General features: G+C 41.5%; 1 protein-coding gene across 1 annotated transcript; it reads left to right on the forward strand.

The window, feature by feature from the left end:
• The first annotated feature begins 8057 nt into the window (after positions 1-8057).
• Positions 8058-17134, forward strand: hs2st1b (heparan sulfate 2-O-sulfotransferase 1b). Its single transcript, XM_086225137.1, has 7 exons — positions 8058-8495; positions 10818-11050; positions 12973-13058; positions 13351-13489; positions 13574-13671; positions 16095-16252; positions 16467-17134. The coding sequence occupies exons 1-7, from the start codon at positions 8372-8374 to the stop codon at positions 16691-16693; spliced, it is 1065 nt and encodes a 354-aa protein (XP_086081263.1). The 5' UTR covers positions 8058-8371; the 3' UTR covers positions 16694-17134.
• Positions 17135-20394: the final 3260 nt, after the last annotated feature.

Here is a 20394-nt window from a genome sequence, read left to right on the forward strand (position 1 = left end):
TGGCTCTGAATGGGGTATAGAATAAGAGTATTTCACAAAAATCTGTGGGTATTTTTTAAATGCTTCCAGTGCAGGTTTATAGTGTGGATGTTGGGTTTGGTTGCTGCACATGTAGCAAACTACAGCAGGTGTGGTTTCCTGTGTCGATGTTGTTCTGTGTTTTTTGTTTGATGCGGATAACTCTGAACTTAATAGTTCCACCCAGCAAGCCAATATTTTGTGAGTTCACGCTTGAAATCTTTGAAAAGAAAAAAAAAACAGATGAAAAAGGCATTGGTTGAATTGTGTCTGAATCTTGTGAAATCTGGAATGACCAATGAAGACGATGGCAGCACTTTATCTTCAAAACCAGGTTGAAAACTTTCCTCTTCTCATGTGCCTCATCATTGTCTGCTCTGTCTTTCTCTCTTTTCTTTTCTCTTCATTTCATTTGATTTTACGCTAATGTCTTTCTTGTTCCTTCCTGTATTTTAATCTATTCATGTAAAGCACATTGAATTGCCCTGCGTATGAAATGCGCTATACAAAGAAATTTGCCTTGCCCTGCCTTCATACAATCTAATGATGAGCAGCAACAAGGATGAATCACACATTTAACTTAGGGCGAATATGTTCATTGCTGACTTGACTGTGTGTTGTTAGTCCATTTGCAGATGCTGAATTACACTTATGGAAAGAGTACTTCGCTACAATTTTTTTTTATATTAACAGAAACTGTCACAACTCTAACTAACCCTTACCCATCATAAAACTTTCCCCTCAGGCTTTAAGAGCAGAAGGAATACTGCACCCATTGTCCTGTGCCAGTAACTCAGCTAAATCTGTAAAAGTTATCTACCAAGCACTATCATGATGACACACAGCTGAAATTCTTTCCTTTGTTTTCTCTGCGTAACTTCTTTGATTCAAGTGTCCTCATCTGCCATCACTCCATTTTCATCTCTTCCATGGTTAAACTGCTCTGCCGAAAGCCACTATGACTTGATATTGAACAAGTTGACCCTGCACTGACTTTGAACTCTGGTATTCAACTTCATTATATCTGAAGGAACATTCATCCAAGTACTGGTGCCAGATTCAGCTGTATTCCCAAGAAGACAATGGTTGTACAACTATCAACGTTTCTTTACTTATCCATTAGGAATAAACTAACCTGAAACAGTATTTAGGGAAATATTTGTGTTGTATTATTGTGTTCTGCATACTATGTGCAGAACACTTGCTTTTTTACTGGCAGGGTCTTGTGTAATAGACTGTGTTTGACTGATAGGAGTTTAGCCACCACATCCAAGGAAGACACTTTAAAATCAGAAGAAAAAATCAAGATTGACTTGTTGAACAGGTATCACAACACACCTTGATCTTTGCTGTGAGGGAAGTGATACGAGCTTACCCCCCCAGCACACACACACACACACACACACACACACACACACACGCACGCACGCACGCACACACGCACGCACGCACATACTATTTTAAAGATGTCATTGCTTTAGGTACAATCATTCCTCCCCAGCCCAACCCTTTTTCACTTACATTGTCTCTCCTGTGCACACATGACATTAAAGTTAAGTCAGTTTTTAAAACGACCCATGATATTTGGAACAGGTTCTATATTCAGTAGTTTTTCTCATCCATCCAAAGCATTTAAAGGGTTGTTTGACCGTTTAGAGTCAACAGCCTACAAGATACAAACATTGAGCAAACACATATGAGAAAGAAAGGGAGTCTCTTTGTGTTTCTACCGGAAACACACTCCTAGCTACTGTAAAGGATAAACTGGTTCCAAAAAACTGGTGATCTTGTTTTTGATATGTGGTTCTAGAATTGGAAGAGGTCTGTCAAACTGGATCATTGACATTCTGAAATACACCTGGGGGTGATACGGCTAATTCTGCAGCTCATGTATCAGCAGGTGAAACTCTCACTGCTCTTGTCTTTGGGGGTTAAAGAACCCAGCATTTTTTTCTTTTTTTCAAGATGGGACAGAAGCACAAAATCACCCTCACAGCTTGACGACTCCATGCATCTCAAACTGTGAATATTTGAATTGAATTGAAAAATAAATGAATCGGACTCAGTGTGAAAGGTTTCTGTGTGTAAAGGTTGTTTTTTTTTACCCCTTCAGATTACAGATTTCAAATATACAGTACATCATACGACCGGTTCCCCTGAGTTAGCTTAGTGTAACGAGTGGTAGAGGGTGTGAAGTGTCAGCATGAATCCAATGAATACAGGTCAGATCTTGGTTTGGCCACAAGTAATCTCTCCCCCCCCCCCCCCTCCCAAAGTTGACCATGATCAGTAGTAGCAGCTGCTCCTCTGGTCATCAACAAACTCAGTTTTCTTCCACCTATTCTGTTAAGGGTTGCTTGGGATGGGGGGCTGGAGTGGCTTTCAGGCGTGAGGTGGGGTTCATCCTGGACAGGTCACCAGTTCATCACAGGGCCACCACATAGAGACAGACAACCATTCACACTCACAGCCACACCTACAGTCAGTTTAGAGAATCAATCAGCCTGGTCCCCAACTAACCACTGCACCACCATGCTGCCCTATTTTGTTTTGCCAAAGGTGTAATGGAGCTTCTGAAGTGCTGCCAGTAGGTTTATCAGGAAAGTACTACCAACTATGTGGGATTGGGTAATTTTACCATGTCAGAATTTGACATCGTTATTTCATGACAAATGCCACGCACAAGCCTAGTTATATTAATGCAGGCAAAGATCATTTTGGAGAAAAGTATATTTGATGACTTTTAATTGAGGTATGCTAACACTTACCAACCACTGCCGTTCTCTGTGCTGGCTGTGCTTGTGCTGGCAGTCAGCTGGTCTCTGGGTCTCAGCTCAGTGCATCACTGAAGGGAGAATCTATCCATCTCTTTGTCTGCCTCTGGGGAGGAACAACAATAAGCACATTTCTCAAAGTGTTGACATTTCCCTTTAAAACATAAAAAAGGAGTCCCCTGGGCTCTCTTAGCATGCTAGTACAGTATTAAAAATACTGTTATGAATACTGCTAGTACTAATACTAATGCTGATTCTAAGGGTGGCAGCTTAAACCTCTTCAGGTCTGCAGCCTCCTCCATCAGCAGCATCAGTTAGGGATCAGATGTTTACTACAGCATTGAGCTGTATAGAGCTGTCTCCAAAGGTGAACCTGTTGAGCTGGTCCATCACGGGGGATCAGACAGGGTTGAACACGTTTCACGTTTCCTAAAATGTCCTCTGCGAAGGAAAGTCAGATATAAAATGACTTGATTATAGACAGCAAACAGCAGATCAAAACTGGAACCTTTGACTTGTTCTGGCTTTCAGGATGAATAAGATTCCAGCTAAATAGCAAGCAAGCTGGCAAGATTCCTGCTCCCATCCAAAATCTGCACTGATTAGTAAACTAAAAGTTCGGCAAGCAAAGTGCAGCACACAATCTTAAAGACTTTATCAATTAACCATTAAAGGTGTACCGTGTGTAATACAACGGCTAATTAAAACAATTACAGTGTATTGTTTGTTTAAGTGTTTTATAAATGGTTCAAGATTCTGCCTGTTCATAAAATCCACCAAGATAATGTGTCATTCAGAATGACTGAGGTGACTCACCGAGATGACGGATCTAATTCTTGATAGCTTTGATGCTGTTTTGGTGTAATTATTCATTTATTTTTTTGTATGTGGTGATCAAAGTAGTCAGAGATACAAGATGACAGGAATTTGAGAACTGAACTGACTGAGATTCAGGTCAGACTGACGGAGATCAGGGTCAGAGATCAAAGTCAGAGACTGAGGTTTTGGAATTTTATGCAACCCTCAAACCCACAAACAACAGCACCAGCACTAGAAAATGGGTAGTGTGACGTCACAAAACGTAACAGTTATGCAATCATAATGTTTTTTTCACCAAGGTTTACTATAATTAGATAAGTAGACACTCTCATCAAATGACCACATAAAGCCAAGTTATGTTCACGAAGCAGAAGTCAGGTCAAGTCAATTTTATTAGTATGGCGCCAAATCACAACAAAAGTTATCTCACGACACTTTACAAGTAGAGCAGGTCGAGAACCACACATCCTGCAACAGCGGTGACAAGAACCTTCCTTTGAACGGGCAGGATTTTCATGGAAGGTGGCATGCAGTGAGAGGAACACAACATTTAGAGGAGAACTTCAGTTCTCAACTGACTTCCCTCCTCACAGTGGATGAAGAAGCAACTTAGCACAGTGGATACGTTGTCTCTATCTGGTCAATAAGTTCCTACAACGTCATTATCCTTCCCTTCCGTTTTGTTTGCCGCCAGATCCTTTTACTCTTAATATTTTCATGGTTCCCTAAAGTAACTGGGGTCAGATTATTAGGAACTGAACACAGCCAGACCCGAAATAAGAAGTTGTGTTTTTTTAATTTGTGAAATGCCCCAAACTGTTAAGGGAAAACGTCTCCTTGGCTGCTATTATTACCTCGTTGGCAGAGGTAATAATAGGAGTATTTACCTGTAAACATATTCATATTAACACAAGGATAAACAATGATATTAATGTCAACATGATATTAATATCATTGTTGGTTTAGCTCCCATAAATAATTGCACATTGATTCACAGTATGGACCTCCTTCCTGTACTTTTCCATGAATTCACCAATTGCAAATATTGGACAGCTGCCCCAGAACGCTGCTGCCCGCATGTTGACTAGAACTGGTAGAAGAGACCAGGTCTCTCCTGTGCTGGCTTCTCTGCATGGCTCCCTGTCAAATTCAGAATAGAATTCAAAATTCTCCTTCTACCATCAAAGTTCTCAACAGTCAGGCTCCTTCATACCTGACAGAGCTCCTAGTCCCCTATGATCCAGCTAGAACCCTTCACTCCCAGGATGCAGGGTTACTGCTGGTTCCTAGAGTTCTAACAGTAGAATGGAGCCAGAGCCTTCAGCTATCAGGCGCCTGTGGAACCGTCCCCCAGTTTCAGTTCAGGAGGCAGACACCCTCTCTACACTGAAAGCAGACTTAAGACATTTTTTTTTGATCAGGCTTATAGTTAGGTCTGCTTAGGCTGGCCCTTAGATCTGCTGTTCTAGGCTTAGACTGCCGGGGGATCTCCCATGGTGCACTGGGCTTCTCTCTCCTCCTCTCTGTCCTCCTGTACTCATTTGTGTTATTAACTCATTTTCTTCTCCAGAGCCTTTGTGCTTCCCCACTTCCCAGATCCCTGTCTGATGCTGCTGCTGGAGGAGGATACAGACCCGGAGAGGCTCAAGCTGCCACCCTTAGCATCACCTGTTCGTGTCCCCATTTGTCCATCACCCCCCTCTCTCCATCTTTATCTCTGTCCCTTTCTTTCCTTCTGTATATCTGTCTTCATTATCTGTCTTTGTCTCTGCCCCGCTCTCCTGCTCTCTTTCCCTTCAACCGGTCAAAGCAAAGGGCCGTCCCCACTGATCCTGGGTCTGCTTGACGTTCCTGCCTGTTAAAAGGAAGGTTTTCGTCGCCGCTGTTGCAGGATGTGTTTGCTGATGGAGAATTGTTGGGTGTAGATTCATTGAAGGAGTGTGGAACTGGACCTGCTCTACTTGGAAAGAGTCATGAGATAACTCTGGTTGTGATTTGGTGCTATACAAATAAAACTGACTTGATAATTGACTTGACAATACAAACTATTAATGACCAAATGGGCTAGAGGGTTTTAGGGTAGAGCCCTAAATATAGATCTTCAAAATTCCCCCCCAACTGGTCGAAGCAGACGTCTGTTCCTGTTGGGCCTGGATCTGCTCCACCTTCCTAACAGGAAGGTTTTTGTCGCTGCTGTTGCAGGATGTGCTTGTTCATGGAGAATTCCATCCATCCATCCATTGTCTTCCGCTTATTCCTACATTAATTTATCGAACCTTTATTTTACCAGGTAGTCACTTGAGATCAGGTGATCTCTTTTCCGAGCGAGACCTGGCCAAAATGGCAACATGTAAAACAAGCAAAATAACACAAAATCAGACAAGAACAAACAAGTTACCAGTTACAACAGGTTACCAGTGATGGCTTTGTGAATGAAGGCGTACCAATGATGCAGTCTACGAACAGAGAGAAGTCCAGCTTACCTTTGCGTACAGAATGCAGTGATGGGTTAATGCTCCATAGCCAGTCATAAATGTTGAAGCACCGTGGTAGACAGTATCCAGCATACGCAACGTGGTGGAACAAGCACACATGTATAAAACATCACCATCATCAAGAACAGGGAAAAACGTAGCAGCGACAAGTCTCTTTTTTGAAATGAAAGAGAAACAGGACTTATTTCTGAAATAGAAACCCAGAAACACTTTTAGTTTTTTTGACAAATTTTCGACATGGGGTTTAAAATGAAGTTGATCGTCTAATATAAAACCTAAGTATTTAAAAGTCGATACATGTTCAATTTGCACTCTTTCTGAGGTATGAATAGAGGGGGCATGTAGTTTTATGTTGGATTTAGTGAAGATCATGAATTTAGTTTCCTCTAGATTTAGGACAAGTTTTAATTGCAGTAGCTGGGTTTCAATTTCCTTAAAAGCAAGTTGTAAAAGTTCCAAGGCCCTAGACGAGGTAGCAGCACAACAAGAAATGACAGTATCATCAGCATAAAAATGGAAGTTTGCATAAGAAACATGTTTGCCAAGGTTATTAATATAGAGCGTAAACAACAATGGACCTAAAACTGAGCCTTGCGGCAACCCCTCGTGGACACATAAAACATCAGAATAGAAACCATCAGCGTAAACACATTGAGTCCTGTTATTAAGGGTCACGGGGGGGCTGGAGCCTATCCCAACGGCCGAGAGGCAGGGTTCACCCTGGACGGGTCACCAGTCCATCACAGGACCAACACATAGAGACAGACAACCATTCACACTCACATTCACACCTACAGTCAATTTAGAGAATCAATCAGCCTCGTCCCCTCTTGATGTCTTTGGACTGTGGGAGGAAGCTGGAGTACCAGAGAGAACCCAGCAGGAACAGGGAGAACATGCAGACTCATGGAGAATTGTTGGGTGTAAATTCATTGAAAGAGTGTGGTGCTGCACCTGCTCTACTTGTAGAGAGTCATGGGATTACTTTTGTTGTGACTCGGCACAATACAAATAAAAATAACTTGACTTGATATGTGACAGATTTATTATATTTAAAAACAGCCACACACCCACATACTTTAGAATCTTCTCCAAAAATGCTGAACAACAACAACAATATTATTATTACTACTATAATAATAACAATGATAATAATAATAAAACAGATAAAGTGATACAGAGGATACTCATAGGCAGCAGAACTTTCAGAAATCACATCAAATCAAACAATGTTACCCAAAATATGTTTTAACTGAGATGTGAAGGCAAATATGGAGCTGCTGTCTGCTGTCCTCAGTTCCAGCAAGTGAGGGAGGGTGTGAGCCCCTTGCCTGGTAGTGAGCAGAACCTTGGCTGAGGACCTTAGGTTGCAGCTGGAGCAAATGGTGTATGGTAGGAGGTCAGAAATTCAACCCAGGGCAAGTGTGGAGAGAGAGCCTAAAAGTTATTAATAAAATCTTGTAATCAGTTCTAAATTGAATTGGGAACTAATGCAGAGATGTTTAAATCAGAGTGATGTAGTCTCTTTTTAATAGGTTACATTTGGAGCTTTGTTGTGCAATTGAAGAACAACAGTTTGTTTTTTTTAACCTTTTCTGTTTAACTCAAGAGAAAGTTGAGTCGGTATATTTCTCCTATTCTTTATACCCCCTGCCCCCCCAGCCTCTGTCACCGAAACGAACGAACGAAAGAATGAACAGAAAACAACAAGACAAAAAGAAAACCAAACAGAATCAAAGGCAAAACTCTGTCAGTGAAGCATAAAAAAAGAACCTGTTCTGTAGCCCACGAGTATAGAAGGTAAGAATGATATGAATGAGGCAGCAAAGACTATGATTGCAGGTCAAAGAGAAGGTGGGGATGATAATGATGGTGCCCGCATACTGTGGCTAAAATCGCAACAGGTTTGCTTGTATGCAAAGCAGCAGTCTGGTTGGACCTGCTGCGCATCACTAACGCAGATCTGGATGAAGGAAATGACACGCGCCTCTCTGCGGTTCGTCAACATCTCTGAAATAACGACAGAGGAGGGACGACCGACTTGGTTTAACAGGCTACAATCAGTGCTTACACCTTTTAATTGTCAATTAACTGAGAGCATTCGTGATAAACCTGTGTTTAACCCCTCCCAACAAATGGTGCTAACTTTCTAATTCAAGACAGCTTCAAATGAAATAAGTTGTTCAGTTTTTCAGCAGCGCTCGTTTACACAGGCAGGGGAGCAGAGACCAGCTGAGGCGACGAGGAGCGGTCAGATTTTGTTCAATGGCGCTTTTGAGGACAATGGCGACTCAAAAGTTTCAGCTGCTGTTTCTTACATTATTCGGACTGGCTGTATTACTGATGGAGCACCAGATTCATAAACTAGAGGACGCAAATGTCAAAGTCGGTAAGTCGGTGTGTGTGTGTGTGCGTGTATGTTTTGTCCATATATGACACTGCACTACATCGGGAACAATTATTTATTAAACACCAACTAAACACTAACTAAACATTTTATATACAATTATATATATATAATGTTTAGTGTTTAATAAATATATAAATAATAATAATATATATTTTCTAGTCAGTGCAGGAAATGGTTTGGAATTTGCCGGTACCAGCACTTTTGTACCCATGGGTATCCTTACTTCTTTTTGAGTAACACCACATCCTGGTGAGTCACCTGCAACAACTGCGTCATCATCCCATTGCCATGACAGGATAACATTAGGTTTAGTATATATTGTTCACAATATTAGATGGGATCGTTGTTTTTGTCACAGTCGCTTCACACGTTACAAGTTAGGGTTATCCAAGCAAAGGCCACGCTGAGTTAGCTGATAGCTAATGCTACACTATTGTGCATCGGATCTGTTTACGGCGCTGGGAATGTGGACCGACACCGTGTGTACACTAACAGAATTACATCCATATCAGACCTGAAACCCATCGTGGAACTGGATCAGTCCCATCAAAGGCTGAAATCAATTTTTAGGTGATGCATCACTTTATGTTGGTGTTAACCACAGAATATTTCTGGCATTTAAAAAAAAAAATATTCAAAAAGCTCACTGACTTTCAGGCGGGGGAACTGGATGTTCAGTGATGCTAAATTATTAGTTGGCTTGAGGACTTATTCCAGTGCTGCTCTATTGGAATTGTGTAAGGTGTGTGAGTGTAAACCTCTCTTGATGATACAAAGTTATGGTTTACAATGGAAAAAAGAAGTAATCTAATTTTGAAACTATTCCTGGGTTCTCTTTTCAGATCCAAATAATTAACCCTACCCTCAGTTGGAATGTTTTTGTGACTTAATTATCAACTATGAATTCCGTGTTAGCAAAGCTTAGAATTGGCAGTAGCAGTAGCAGGGGATTGTTTTCAATTGTTTGTTGTTCTTTCAAGTCTGTAGATGTGTCATCAAAATATATCGTCCTGGATTCATCTTTCATGACTTAGTAGTAGATTAGAGTCGGTCAACTAGTGAACTCTCTGTCATTTAGTTTGTTGTGTTGGAGCATGAAATATGGAAGAGTGTAAGGATCTGAGCAACTTCTATTTAGTTCAAGTTGTGATGGTAAGACGAGTGGGACAGAAGAACATCTACAAAACTACAGGTCTTGTTGGGTGGTCCGGTTCTACGGTGATTTTTTTTATCTAACAAAGGAGGTCAACCCGAAGGACAACCTGTAAACCAGCAACAGAGACATGAGTGCTCAAGATCCACTGATGCATGTGGGGAGTTAAGGCAAGCCTGTGCTGTCCAATCCCTGGTTCTGATAGAAAGGTGTCAGAGCACACACCAGACATGGCTGTGTAGCTACCGAATGGAATCAGAAGTAGACCACGGAGCAATGAAGGACGGTGGCCTGGTCTGTGAATCGTGTTCAATTTCACATCATGTAGATGGGCGTGTCTGTGGACACTGAGACGCAGTATGGGAAGAAGGCAAGCAGGCGGAGGCAGTTTGAGGCTCTGAGCAATGCTAAGAAATGTTGGTTCCTGCCTTCCATATGGATGTCCCTTTGACAAGAACCACCCACCTAAACATTATTTTAGGACAAGTACACCCCTTCACTCATGGAATCAGTATTTCTTAACAGCCATGGCCCCTTTCATCAGGATAATGACACCTGCGGGACATTAAAAGTGTTCAAGATGTGGACTTGCCGTCCAAATTCCCCAGACCCCATTCTGATTTATGGAGGCTCCTCCTCAAAACTTACATGACTTAAGAATCTGCCAGATACCACAACACACCTTCAGAGGTCTTGTGGTGTCCATGCCTGGTTCACTCAAGGTTGTTTTGGCAGCAAAAGCGGGGCTTTGGGGACTCAGTGTCAGACAGGGAATCACAATGTTTGAGTTTATCAGTGTATGCCAGAACAAATGGAGTCAGTGTAGCTTTTTTAGAACCCCCCCCCCCCCCGCAACGCTGATGGAGCACATTGTGTTCATCAGTGGATATTATTTCATGTATAGTGCATGCTGTCAAATGAGTACAACAGTAAGCATCAATTATCCTTTAATTTATTAGACCTACTCAGCAAAGAAAACCAGTCGAGTAACACAGCCAGAAAAGGGTGACTCAAAATTCAAGACTAAATTGATTCAGTTAAATTAAAAGCCTTACTACAAATTCTTAAACCGGTTGAATTTGTAATTTTCAGCACGCATAAACAGTTTCTCTGTTCAATAATGTCAAATATGTCTTTTCCCAACTCAGAACATACTCTTGTGAAATACGAGCTGGATGAAACCGAACTGCTCGGGGGTAAAGATGGCTTTTGGGAGCGATCATATGATCAAAATGACATAGTCATCATCTACAACAAGGTGCCCAAGACGGCCAGCACCTCCTTCACTAATCTCGCCTATGACCTGTGTGAGAGGAATCTGTTTAATGTCCTCCACGTTAATACAAGCAGAAACGCCCCTGTTATGTCCTTGCAGGACCAGGTAAGACCATCCAACTAATCTGTGCCTATTTTACTTGTTTGCTACATTTGTTAGCATTAGAACATTGAGGCAGTATAGCAATACAAACTATTAATGACCAAATGGGCTACAGGGTTTTAGGGTAGAGCCCTAAATATAGATCTTGTGATTAGTCTCAGGTAATTGATTCTGTAAAACTGCGATTAAGCATTCATTTTTTTGGTGGGTTTTATTGGATACATATCAGTGAAGTAATATCCTGAATTTAGACTGCTCTAGATGTTCTTATATTCATACAACACTTAACATCTTTACAGTGACGGAAGGAATACCAAGCACATACTTGTGAGTGGAGTACTCCGCCTCAGGGTTTGGTGGACCTTAGTGAGAAATATAAAGATGCCTTGAATTGTTCTTAAAGCTTCCTAGATTCGAAGACCTGTTCTACTGCCTTTCTACTTTGTGAACTGAAATCGGCAGGTTAAAACATCACAAATGTAGCTGCCCTGAATGATACTGACCCAAAGTCAATACAGCTTTCATTTTATTTGTCCACAATGGGACCAACTGCAGCCAAACGACAATTTTTCTGAAGAGATATAGACATCAGTTGGTTACAACTGATGTGGGATTCAGTCGATGTTTGACATTTTAGGTTGCAACAAGTCTATTGTGTAAAAAAGAGTGAAAGGACAGTTTGATTACAGATCATTTTGAGAGGCTAGGAGGGGCTGAGGTGAGGTGGAGCTGACAGTTGAAGTTCAGTGTAAAATTCTACAAGTCACCGAGCTGTAAATTATCATTAGTTTCAAGACTAATGCTGGGGATCTTTTGATAGTGGTAAAAAAAATAGTGCATTTACAAGGACTGAAGTATTTGGGTTATGAGCCACATCCCAGTTTTGATCATAAGGATATGGTGTTTACATACACAGAGAGACTTGAATATTGAGATCTCTGTATACTCTGTATACATGATACATAGAAGATACATAGAAGATGCTGCACCCCTAATTGCTCCTGATGTCCCTGTGATGGACTGGCGACCTGTCCAGGGTGAACCTCTCGCCCGAAGGCTGCTGGGATAGGCTCCAGCCCCCCCGCAAGCCTTGTCAGAATAAGTGGTAGAAAATGGATGGATGGATGGACTTTCCCTTCTTGAAAAAAAACCTGGGCATGGATAGCGACAAATTGTTACTTGTTAGTTACTTGGCCTCCCAACAACCATTTTATGTACATCTTACAGCAGTGTAATACAGCTGGCATAATACAGCGCCTGCCTTTGAATGCTTCAAGTGTCTTAAACAAGGCTGTTGCTAGCATGTGGCTAAACATGACTGCAGAGTTTGTAACGTAAACAGAAAGAGCATGAAGCTTGTAGTAGTAACGTCCAAGGTCAGTTCATCTGAGTGTATTTTGAGGCGTATTCACCTTAGAAAGTCTTTATTAGTGAAAATTATCTCACTCCACAAAATGTGAATATCGTAGAGTTTTGTTTGCAGTAGAGCTCATTTCTGGCAATAATACAAACTGTAAGTCAAGTCATAATAAAACCCCTTAACATCCCGGTTGACCACCAGAAAAATGCTTTCACTGTGGTGCTAAGAGGGCATCAATATTCAGTTTTCATATGTCATAAAAGGGAGATGTCCACATTTGCTGCACATGCTCAGGGCTGATTTAAACATGTAGATGTCATGTTGAGAGCCTTTATCAACTCAGCAAATGTACATTTTTTCTACACCTGGTTAAAATTAGTTTCTTTTCTTTTTTGTATAGTCATCCTTCCATCATAAGAAGTTTTTTAAAAGACCCATCTGTATGGGGGGTTATTACACGAGGTCTGTCTTTTGTGTCCGTCTGTTCCAGTGCTTTTCATTATGGTTTTGCTTTAAATGCGTTTCCCTGCTGCTTCATAATTAGTTTCCAACATTGTGTCTACAGGCAAGCTTTGTACACAACGTCACCAACTGGAGAGAGAAGAAACCTGCCTTCTTTCATGGCCATTTCGCTTTTATAGACTTCTCAATGTAAGGCTCCTCATTTCCGATCATACCATTAAAATCCAGGTTAGTAATTAACAGTTAGCGATACAGGTAAAAGGAGGTCATGTCTTGGTTTCTAAAGTGTGCTTTAGTTGATTCCAAGCCTCGTTGTGCTTATCTCCTTTGGTACCATTGTTTCAAGGATTGAAGGTAACCATCTAATGGTATAAATGGGGCATTTCTGTTACCTGATCCTGTGGAAAAGCTTTAAACACACAAGTTTAACTAAAGGTTGTTGCTCCATTTGTCTGATGTTGTTTGTTTTCTTTTTGTTAAGATACGGTTTACCAACAAAACCAATCTATATTAATATGGTACGGGATCCCACAGAGCGCTTAGTATCGTATTACTACTTCCTACGATACGGAGACAACCTCAAGCCTGACACCCGCCGCAGCAAGCAAGGGGACACAACGGTCTTTATTCAGAGTTTATTAATCTTTCAAGATTTATTGTTTTTTTTAGCAGAGGAAGTGACCAAATTTTATTCTGCATTTTAGACCTTTGATGAATGTGTGGCAGAAGGTGGCAGAGACTGCGGTAATGACAAACTATGGCTGCAGGTCCCCTTCTTCTGCGGCCACCATTCAGAATGCTGGTGGGTAAGCTGGATCTACTCTGTATGCTTTTAGAAATGTTTAATTCCAATGAACACTGTATGAGCAGCAGGCCCGTCGCGGTAAATGATTAATTAAGCTTTTGTGCAATAAATACAAATGGCCTCAGTCACTTTTCTATCCCAATAATTGTCACAATAATTGAGCATATGTGTGTTTTTTTTACATCGGTAAAACAATATCGACACACATTGTAATGGTTGCGCTGCACCTCTCAGTGAAGCCACAGCATTCATCCCGACCAGCTGGGGGCTAAACACGTCACTGAGAAACTGACAGTCGTAGTGTTTAGATAAAGAGTGCACTTTCATTAAGATATTATATCATCATCATAGCAATGGCAGACTATGTACTTAATATGTCGATATAATAATAAAAATGACAGTAATATCATTAATTGAGATAATTCCTGGGAAGATAGATGGACTAACAAAGGTGACTGCGTCAGGCTTAACCAGCAGATTATTTGCAAAGTAAAGCCAAAGCTGTGAACGGGTCGTGTGCGAAGACCCAATTGCGAAAAAAGGAGTGAGACAGAAGCACAAAGTCTACAAAACAAGATCTTTTATCTGGGAGGAAGCAAATGGTCAAAACACAAAAAGGCAGGCAGAATCAAGCAGATACAACAGACAGGGAACAACAACAACAACAAAAAATACCAAAACTGGTCTAGCACAGGAGTCAGAGTGAGGAATGCTAGAGAGCTTGAACACAGGAGCATGGGAAAGAGACACAAGCGGACACATAAGGACAGACACAGCAATCACCGTGGAGGCAAAAAGAGGGAGCGAAACTAACAGCAACGTCACAGTGCACAGAATACAAAACAAAACTAGAAATGCATTCCAAATAAAAACAGATCCTGACATTAGTTCAAGATTATGAGCCTGCACTGCATGGGCTAACTGTCATGCCAAAACACAGTGTGGTTGTGGGCACCCGCAAACTGTTCTGGCCATTGACAACTGTCAGTAAAGTTTTGTTTAAAAGCTTCAAGGAAAGTTTTTGAACCTTGAAATGGAAGAAAATATTGAAGTTTTTTTTTTTTAAATTGAAGGAAGGTGTTTTGGAAGACCCATCTAACAGGCAAGCTTGCCGCCTCTCAACCAACATGCCTCTTGAAGTATCATCATAGTGCTTTCAGACACACCCTCTTGGCATCATGAGGAAAATGGGCTTAAGTTTTGTGGCCCTGTTTCCATTGCACATAGGGTTGTCAGCTATCCACTATTTCCCAGGATGTCCTGTATTTTGGGGTAAAAAAGATATGTTCTGCATGGGACAGCCCATGTCCTCTAGACTGTCTGTCCATATACGCAGATGGAGGGGGGGATGGCCTCTTGTGTTCCAAGGTTTTTCAAAAGAAACGACTCTCCGAACGCGGTGTCACTCCCCTTTAGTCTCCCCTCAGATCTTGCTTTGATTGACAGGTATCGAACACGACCCCCCCGACGGCTGAGATGTAAAAGACTGTGGTGAAGGCAGATGCAGAGGGAAGGATTTCATACTTTAACACGAATCTTTGCCTCATTTTAATAATATTATTTAGCGTAATTATCATTTAAAGGCTTTTTGGAAGCAATTTGATGCTCACACATTCACATGCAACCTCAGGTGCACATACAAGTACGAAATTTTGCGAACGAGTGGACTGTGGCTAAATGAAGTGGCTGTTGCTTTGAAAAAACGTATTTTTCAATAACTTCTTTGTATATATGGGTGGACTTTCCCTGTCAAAGGTTGCCATCGCTCAATGTCTAAGTTCTAAATGCATTTTGATGACCTTTATTGCCTACACTGATACATATTTCTCTGTTACAATGCAGTTAATAAGTGTTTCTGGCTAATTTTTGTTCTAATCATAATTGGAAAAAAGAAGAAATGAAATGAAAAAGGCAGCAAAAATGTATAAAGGAACAAAAGTTGGAGTTTAATAGGTTGGCTACTTTCAGGCAAGTACAAATCTTGCTTGTTTTCAGTAGGTGCAACCGATGAGGCTTTATCTGCAGGTATCTCTTAATCTGCATCGGTAGGTGCATCACTTGCCTTTACGTAACACATACAAAAAAAATATACAGTGCATCAAATACAAAAGGGAATGACGTGTTGCACAAAATTGCATGCAACAAAGCTTTGAGCTTTGTCTGGAATGTTGCAGGTTCAGTAGAAAGATGGTTGAAATGAGTTGAAAGGTTGAAGAGTGTATTGCAAGTATTCCATTCTTGTCAGTTAGTTTTTCACACTGACTGACAGGTACGGCTCTGGGAGGAAGGGGGGAAGCAAGAGACTGTGTATTACGTAGAGGCATGTATGGGGTGCAGTTATGTAACTCAAGACTACAAGCCAGCTGACTGGTGTCACATTTCTCATGAATTTTAAAATAATTCAAATGTTTTGTGTGCAGGAAACAAGGCAGTAGATGGGCCTTGGAAAAGGCCAAGTACAACCTGGTCAGTAATTACTTGCTTGTGGGAATAACTGAGGAGCTGGAGGACTTTGTCATTATCCTGGAGGCAGTGCTCCCACGCTTCTTTAAGGGTGCTACAGAGCTCTACACAAAAGGTAAAATCCTGTCACAGCCCCCATTGGTTATCTGGAATGCTGTTTAGCTCTAGGAACGTGGAAGTAAAGGTGAAGTGTCCTTGTTGCTGAGATTATGTTACCTTCACACCAGTTCTGTTTTACACCCCTTAAAAGATCTGTTGCTCTTCCAGTCAGCACTGACTCTGTGTCACTGAGACTTAAAGACTAATCAATGACTCTTGTATCACTCCAGGAAGCAAATCCCATCTGAGACAGACCAATGAGAAGAGGCCCATCAAAAAAGAGACACTCGCCAAACTGCAGCAGTCCGAAAGCTGGCAACTAGAAAATGAGTTTTATGACTTTGCAGTGCAACAGTTTGAATATGTACGTTCCCACTCGATCAAGAAAAAGGATGGGCAAGTCAACGTGGAACCCAAGAAGTTTGTTTATGAAAAGATCCACCCAAGAAGGAAATGACAAGAGCTGCACACTTTGCAAGGACTGCAACTACTACTACTACCTGAATTCTTGCCAGTGCTGGATTAATGTTCATGTTCTTCATGTTTTTTCTTCAATTTGATCTGTAAACAGCATGTCTGGCACTGTGCAGCCCTGGTGACGGTGTTATCTGAAGGGAATGTGGGTAAATGTTGAGAGGGATTATTGTTCACCTAAAACTTAAACATGAGCAGTTCTTTATTCCACTTGTAAAACAGGCTATTTGTTTACATTTTGAAGGACCCTAAAGTTGAAAATGGCAAAGACCAACTAATTCGATAAGTTCCGGGTTGTCTGTGGATGTGTATGTCTCATCTGTCCCATCTTGTTTCTGAAACACCTCAGGGAATTCTGTCAGATTTGGTTGAACTGTACATTTGGACTCAATTATGAACTTTTTTTTTTTTTTGTGACATTGACCTCACAAATGTGTTTTTTGGCCATAACTCTTGAAATCCCAGTAATTAGGATACAACTTAATGTAACTGCCTTCCATTATGAAATACGGAAGTGAGTTTATACTATAATATGGGTCCATGCTACTTTTCTGAACATTATTTATTTATTAAGTGACGGTAAGTCTTACCAGAAGTGTAGCCAGTATGAACAAACAAGCGACATACTCCAAGTGTGTGGCGACACGTTAGCTGAAAGTCGGGGAGTTGACTTACGAGAAAGGAACTGCTGTCTTGAGCTGAGGATGAAACTATCTGTTCATCAGTCCATTTACCTTCACTCTCACTCCTATGGTCATGCTAAGCTCTGGTCAGCAACTGAAAGAAAAAGCTGCTTTCTTCTCTAAGGTGGATAGTCTGGATGACTGCCATCACACAGTAAAACCGAGGAGCCACTTTACTACATGAGACCTCTGTTACAGCCACATCTATTTGACACTACAGTGACTCACTGTTGCCTCCTGAGGAACAAAGTGCTATTGTGACACAAGACACATCAGTGCAAGCTCAGGGGGCTAAAATGATCCTGCCTTGAGTCTTTAAATTTGTATTATATTTCCCTTTTCTGATATAAGAATGATGCTTAATTTATGTTTCCTTGTGATATGCAGTTCCTGTTCCTCCTCTGTTTCCTATTTGTCATATGAACAGACTAACTACAAATGTCTCTGAATTTCTCCCTTTATTCCACTGTACCAAAACAGAGTTGTATCAGTGTGACTTTTGACCTATGAGGCTGGAGGGATTTGTTTTCACCTCAATAGTTATTCTCTGCAGCAAAAGTACATTAATGGAACAGATCCCAATCATTTTAATGTAGGTCTGTGTTGTGAGGTGAAGGGGAGTCCTCCCTTCTAAGCAGTCTGTTTCCATTGTCTCTGTGGATTCATGAATTTCTGCATGAAATGTTCTTCCATTAATTCATTCAATTCAATTCATGGTGAGGCCAAACTCATGGCTTGATGGGCATTTATTTCGTTTCAAGGGTTTGAGCAGTTGAAAGTTGGTTTTTGAAGTTTTAAATATAATAGTAATGTAAACGCAATAATGTTACATAAGCCATCTCCTTGAATTGCTAAATCCCCAGTTTTTGAGCTCCACGTTCCTAAGTTGAATGCAATGTCCTATTACTGCAGCCTATATTCAAGTGTTTATCTATAATCAACAGTCATATCATCATTGATATCCGGCAAAACGAATTGCCAATTTCAGCATGCTAGCAGCTGTGGATGAGGACAGACCTAGAGCTAAATGACAATATCATGCTTGTGGCTGTGGGTGATGACAAAGTCGTACATTGAACGAAATACTAATTTCGGCATTCTGGCAGTTTAGGGTGAAGACAGAGAGGTATCCATAGCTAAATGCTCACTCTTTTTCAAACTAGAGAATACAAAAAATGGACTTGCATTCTTCGTGAGATCATTTTTTCAAGTTGCCCTCATGGGTTTGTAACTACACAGACTACTGTTAGACGACTGTTGCAGCCTGAACAGACAAAAAAGAGGCAGTAGAAACGTACTGTCAATTGCAATGTGGGAAGACGATCGTAAGTAGAACCTAATTGGCCATACTTCAACTTCATTGGTTTTTATTGGAGGGGGGGGGGGGCACCCATTGTCATTGTCATTTTGGTCAAGGCTCTCTGTGGCTGGTTCAGCAACTGAGGAAGCTGCTATAAGTGAGTAAGCAACTGATGGCAGCTGGTGGTCACAGCAAGCCTCACCAGACAGCCTCAGTCCATATTGGATGTACTGGATGGAGTCTGGACTCTGCAATGACATCTGATTTCTAAGTTTGCTTTTAACCACACTCATCTGGCTAAAAGCTCCCTCAACTTAAGCATTCATGTGTGGCAGGGACAACCTGGACACATGACCTGTGGCAAGTTATTGTGATGGGTGGAACTTCCACATCATACTCCAGAAGCCCAGTGTGTTTTTTTTTCTCATTCTATTTATCAAGATGGATTTTACACCATTGCTTGAACATCTTCATCTTCTATCTCTGCAAGGAAGTAGCCAAGGAGCTTTGCTATTTTTTTCCCCAATTTCTCCAGGACTCTTTTTGGGCCTTAGAATTTCCTCTACATTTAAAACTGACATTTTGTGCAATTCTTCGATGTCGTGCAGCAATCTCATCTTCAGCTCTTCAGTGAGCGAGACGGTGAAGGCTAAACACTGCTTTCTGACATTCCTTACACCCTCAGAACCCAAGGTGGAGCTCAACTTCCTTTGACTCAGATAGGTAACCAAGGTACATCAACACTTGACAGTGGAGATAGCACCCTGCCGCTCACAGACTGATCAGGCTAACCAAGCTGTCAAGTAGCTTAAGCAGATCTACCTGCTCTCCCTCAATAGCCTTGATGGCCAACTGTACTGTACCTCAGCCAGCAATGACTGAAAAGTCAGACACAAGCTGTTTTAAGGATCATTGTGCATGGCGTATAAAACCTCCATGTAGCCATGTAGCACTGTTAACTGGGCTGGGTGAGTGCGAAATGCACGGAGAGCTGGACTTGGGAGCTCAGTTCTGAGGAGCTTCTACCACTGTGTGGTGGAGAGCATCCTCTGCCCTACAGCCCCGTGTGGCGGCTGCACTGCTGCTGAGAGAAAGGCTCTGCAGACGGTGGTAAAGGCTGCACAGAGGACTGCGGGGAACAGCCTTCCCACCACCTCGGACCTCCACCCATCCTGTAAATGGACTGTTTCAGCCCCTCCCCTCAGGCAGGCAGCTGAGGAGCATTCAGAGCAAGAACACCAGGCTCAGACACAGCTTCTTCCATTCATCATAGTTGCAATGTTTCATTCATCCATCATAGGTGCAATATTACGGACTACCTCCTGCTTTCACATGCGTATTTAGTAGTAATAGTACTACTACTACTACTAGTAGTTGTTCAGCAAAGCTAATTTCAGCTTCCCTATTTAATTACATTACATTCTTTGGTGGAGGGATTATATCTCTCGGTTGGCCTGGGAACGCCTCGGGATCCCCCCAGAAGAGCTGGTCGAAGTGGCTGGGGGGAGGGCAGTCTGAGCTTCCTTGCTGAGATAAAACCAGATAAAGTGGAGGATGATGACAATGACGACGACGACGACGACGACGACAACATTCTTTGGGGTTTTTATTTCTTTGCTTTGGTTATTATATTTTGGTGTTTAAGTCCTTGATTTTTATACTTATTTATTAAGATTCTTATACCAGGATCTGAGTCCTGAT

The sequence above is a fragment of the Aulostomus chinensis genome, chromosome 14 (genome assembly GCF_037954235.1).
Source record: "Aulostomus chinensis isolate RoL2024-O1b breed Wild chromosome 14, RoL_Achi_v1.0, whole genome shotgun sequence".
Taxonomy (NCBI): domain Eukaryota; kingdom Metazoa; phylum Chordata; class Actinopteri; order Syngnathiformes; family Aulostomidae; genus Aulostomus; species Aulostomus chinensis.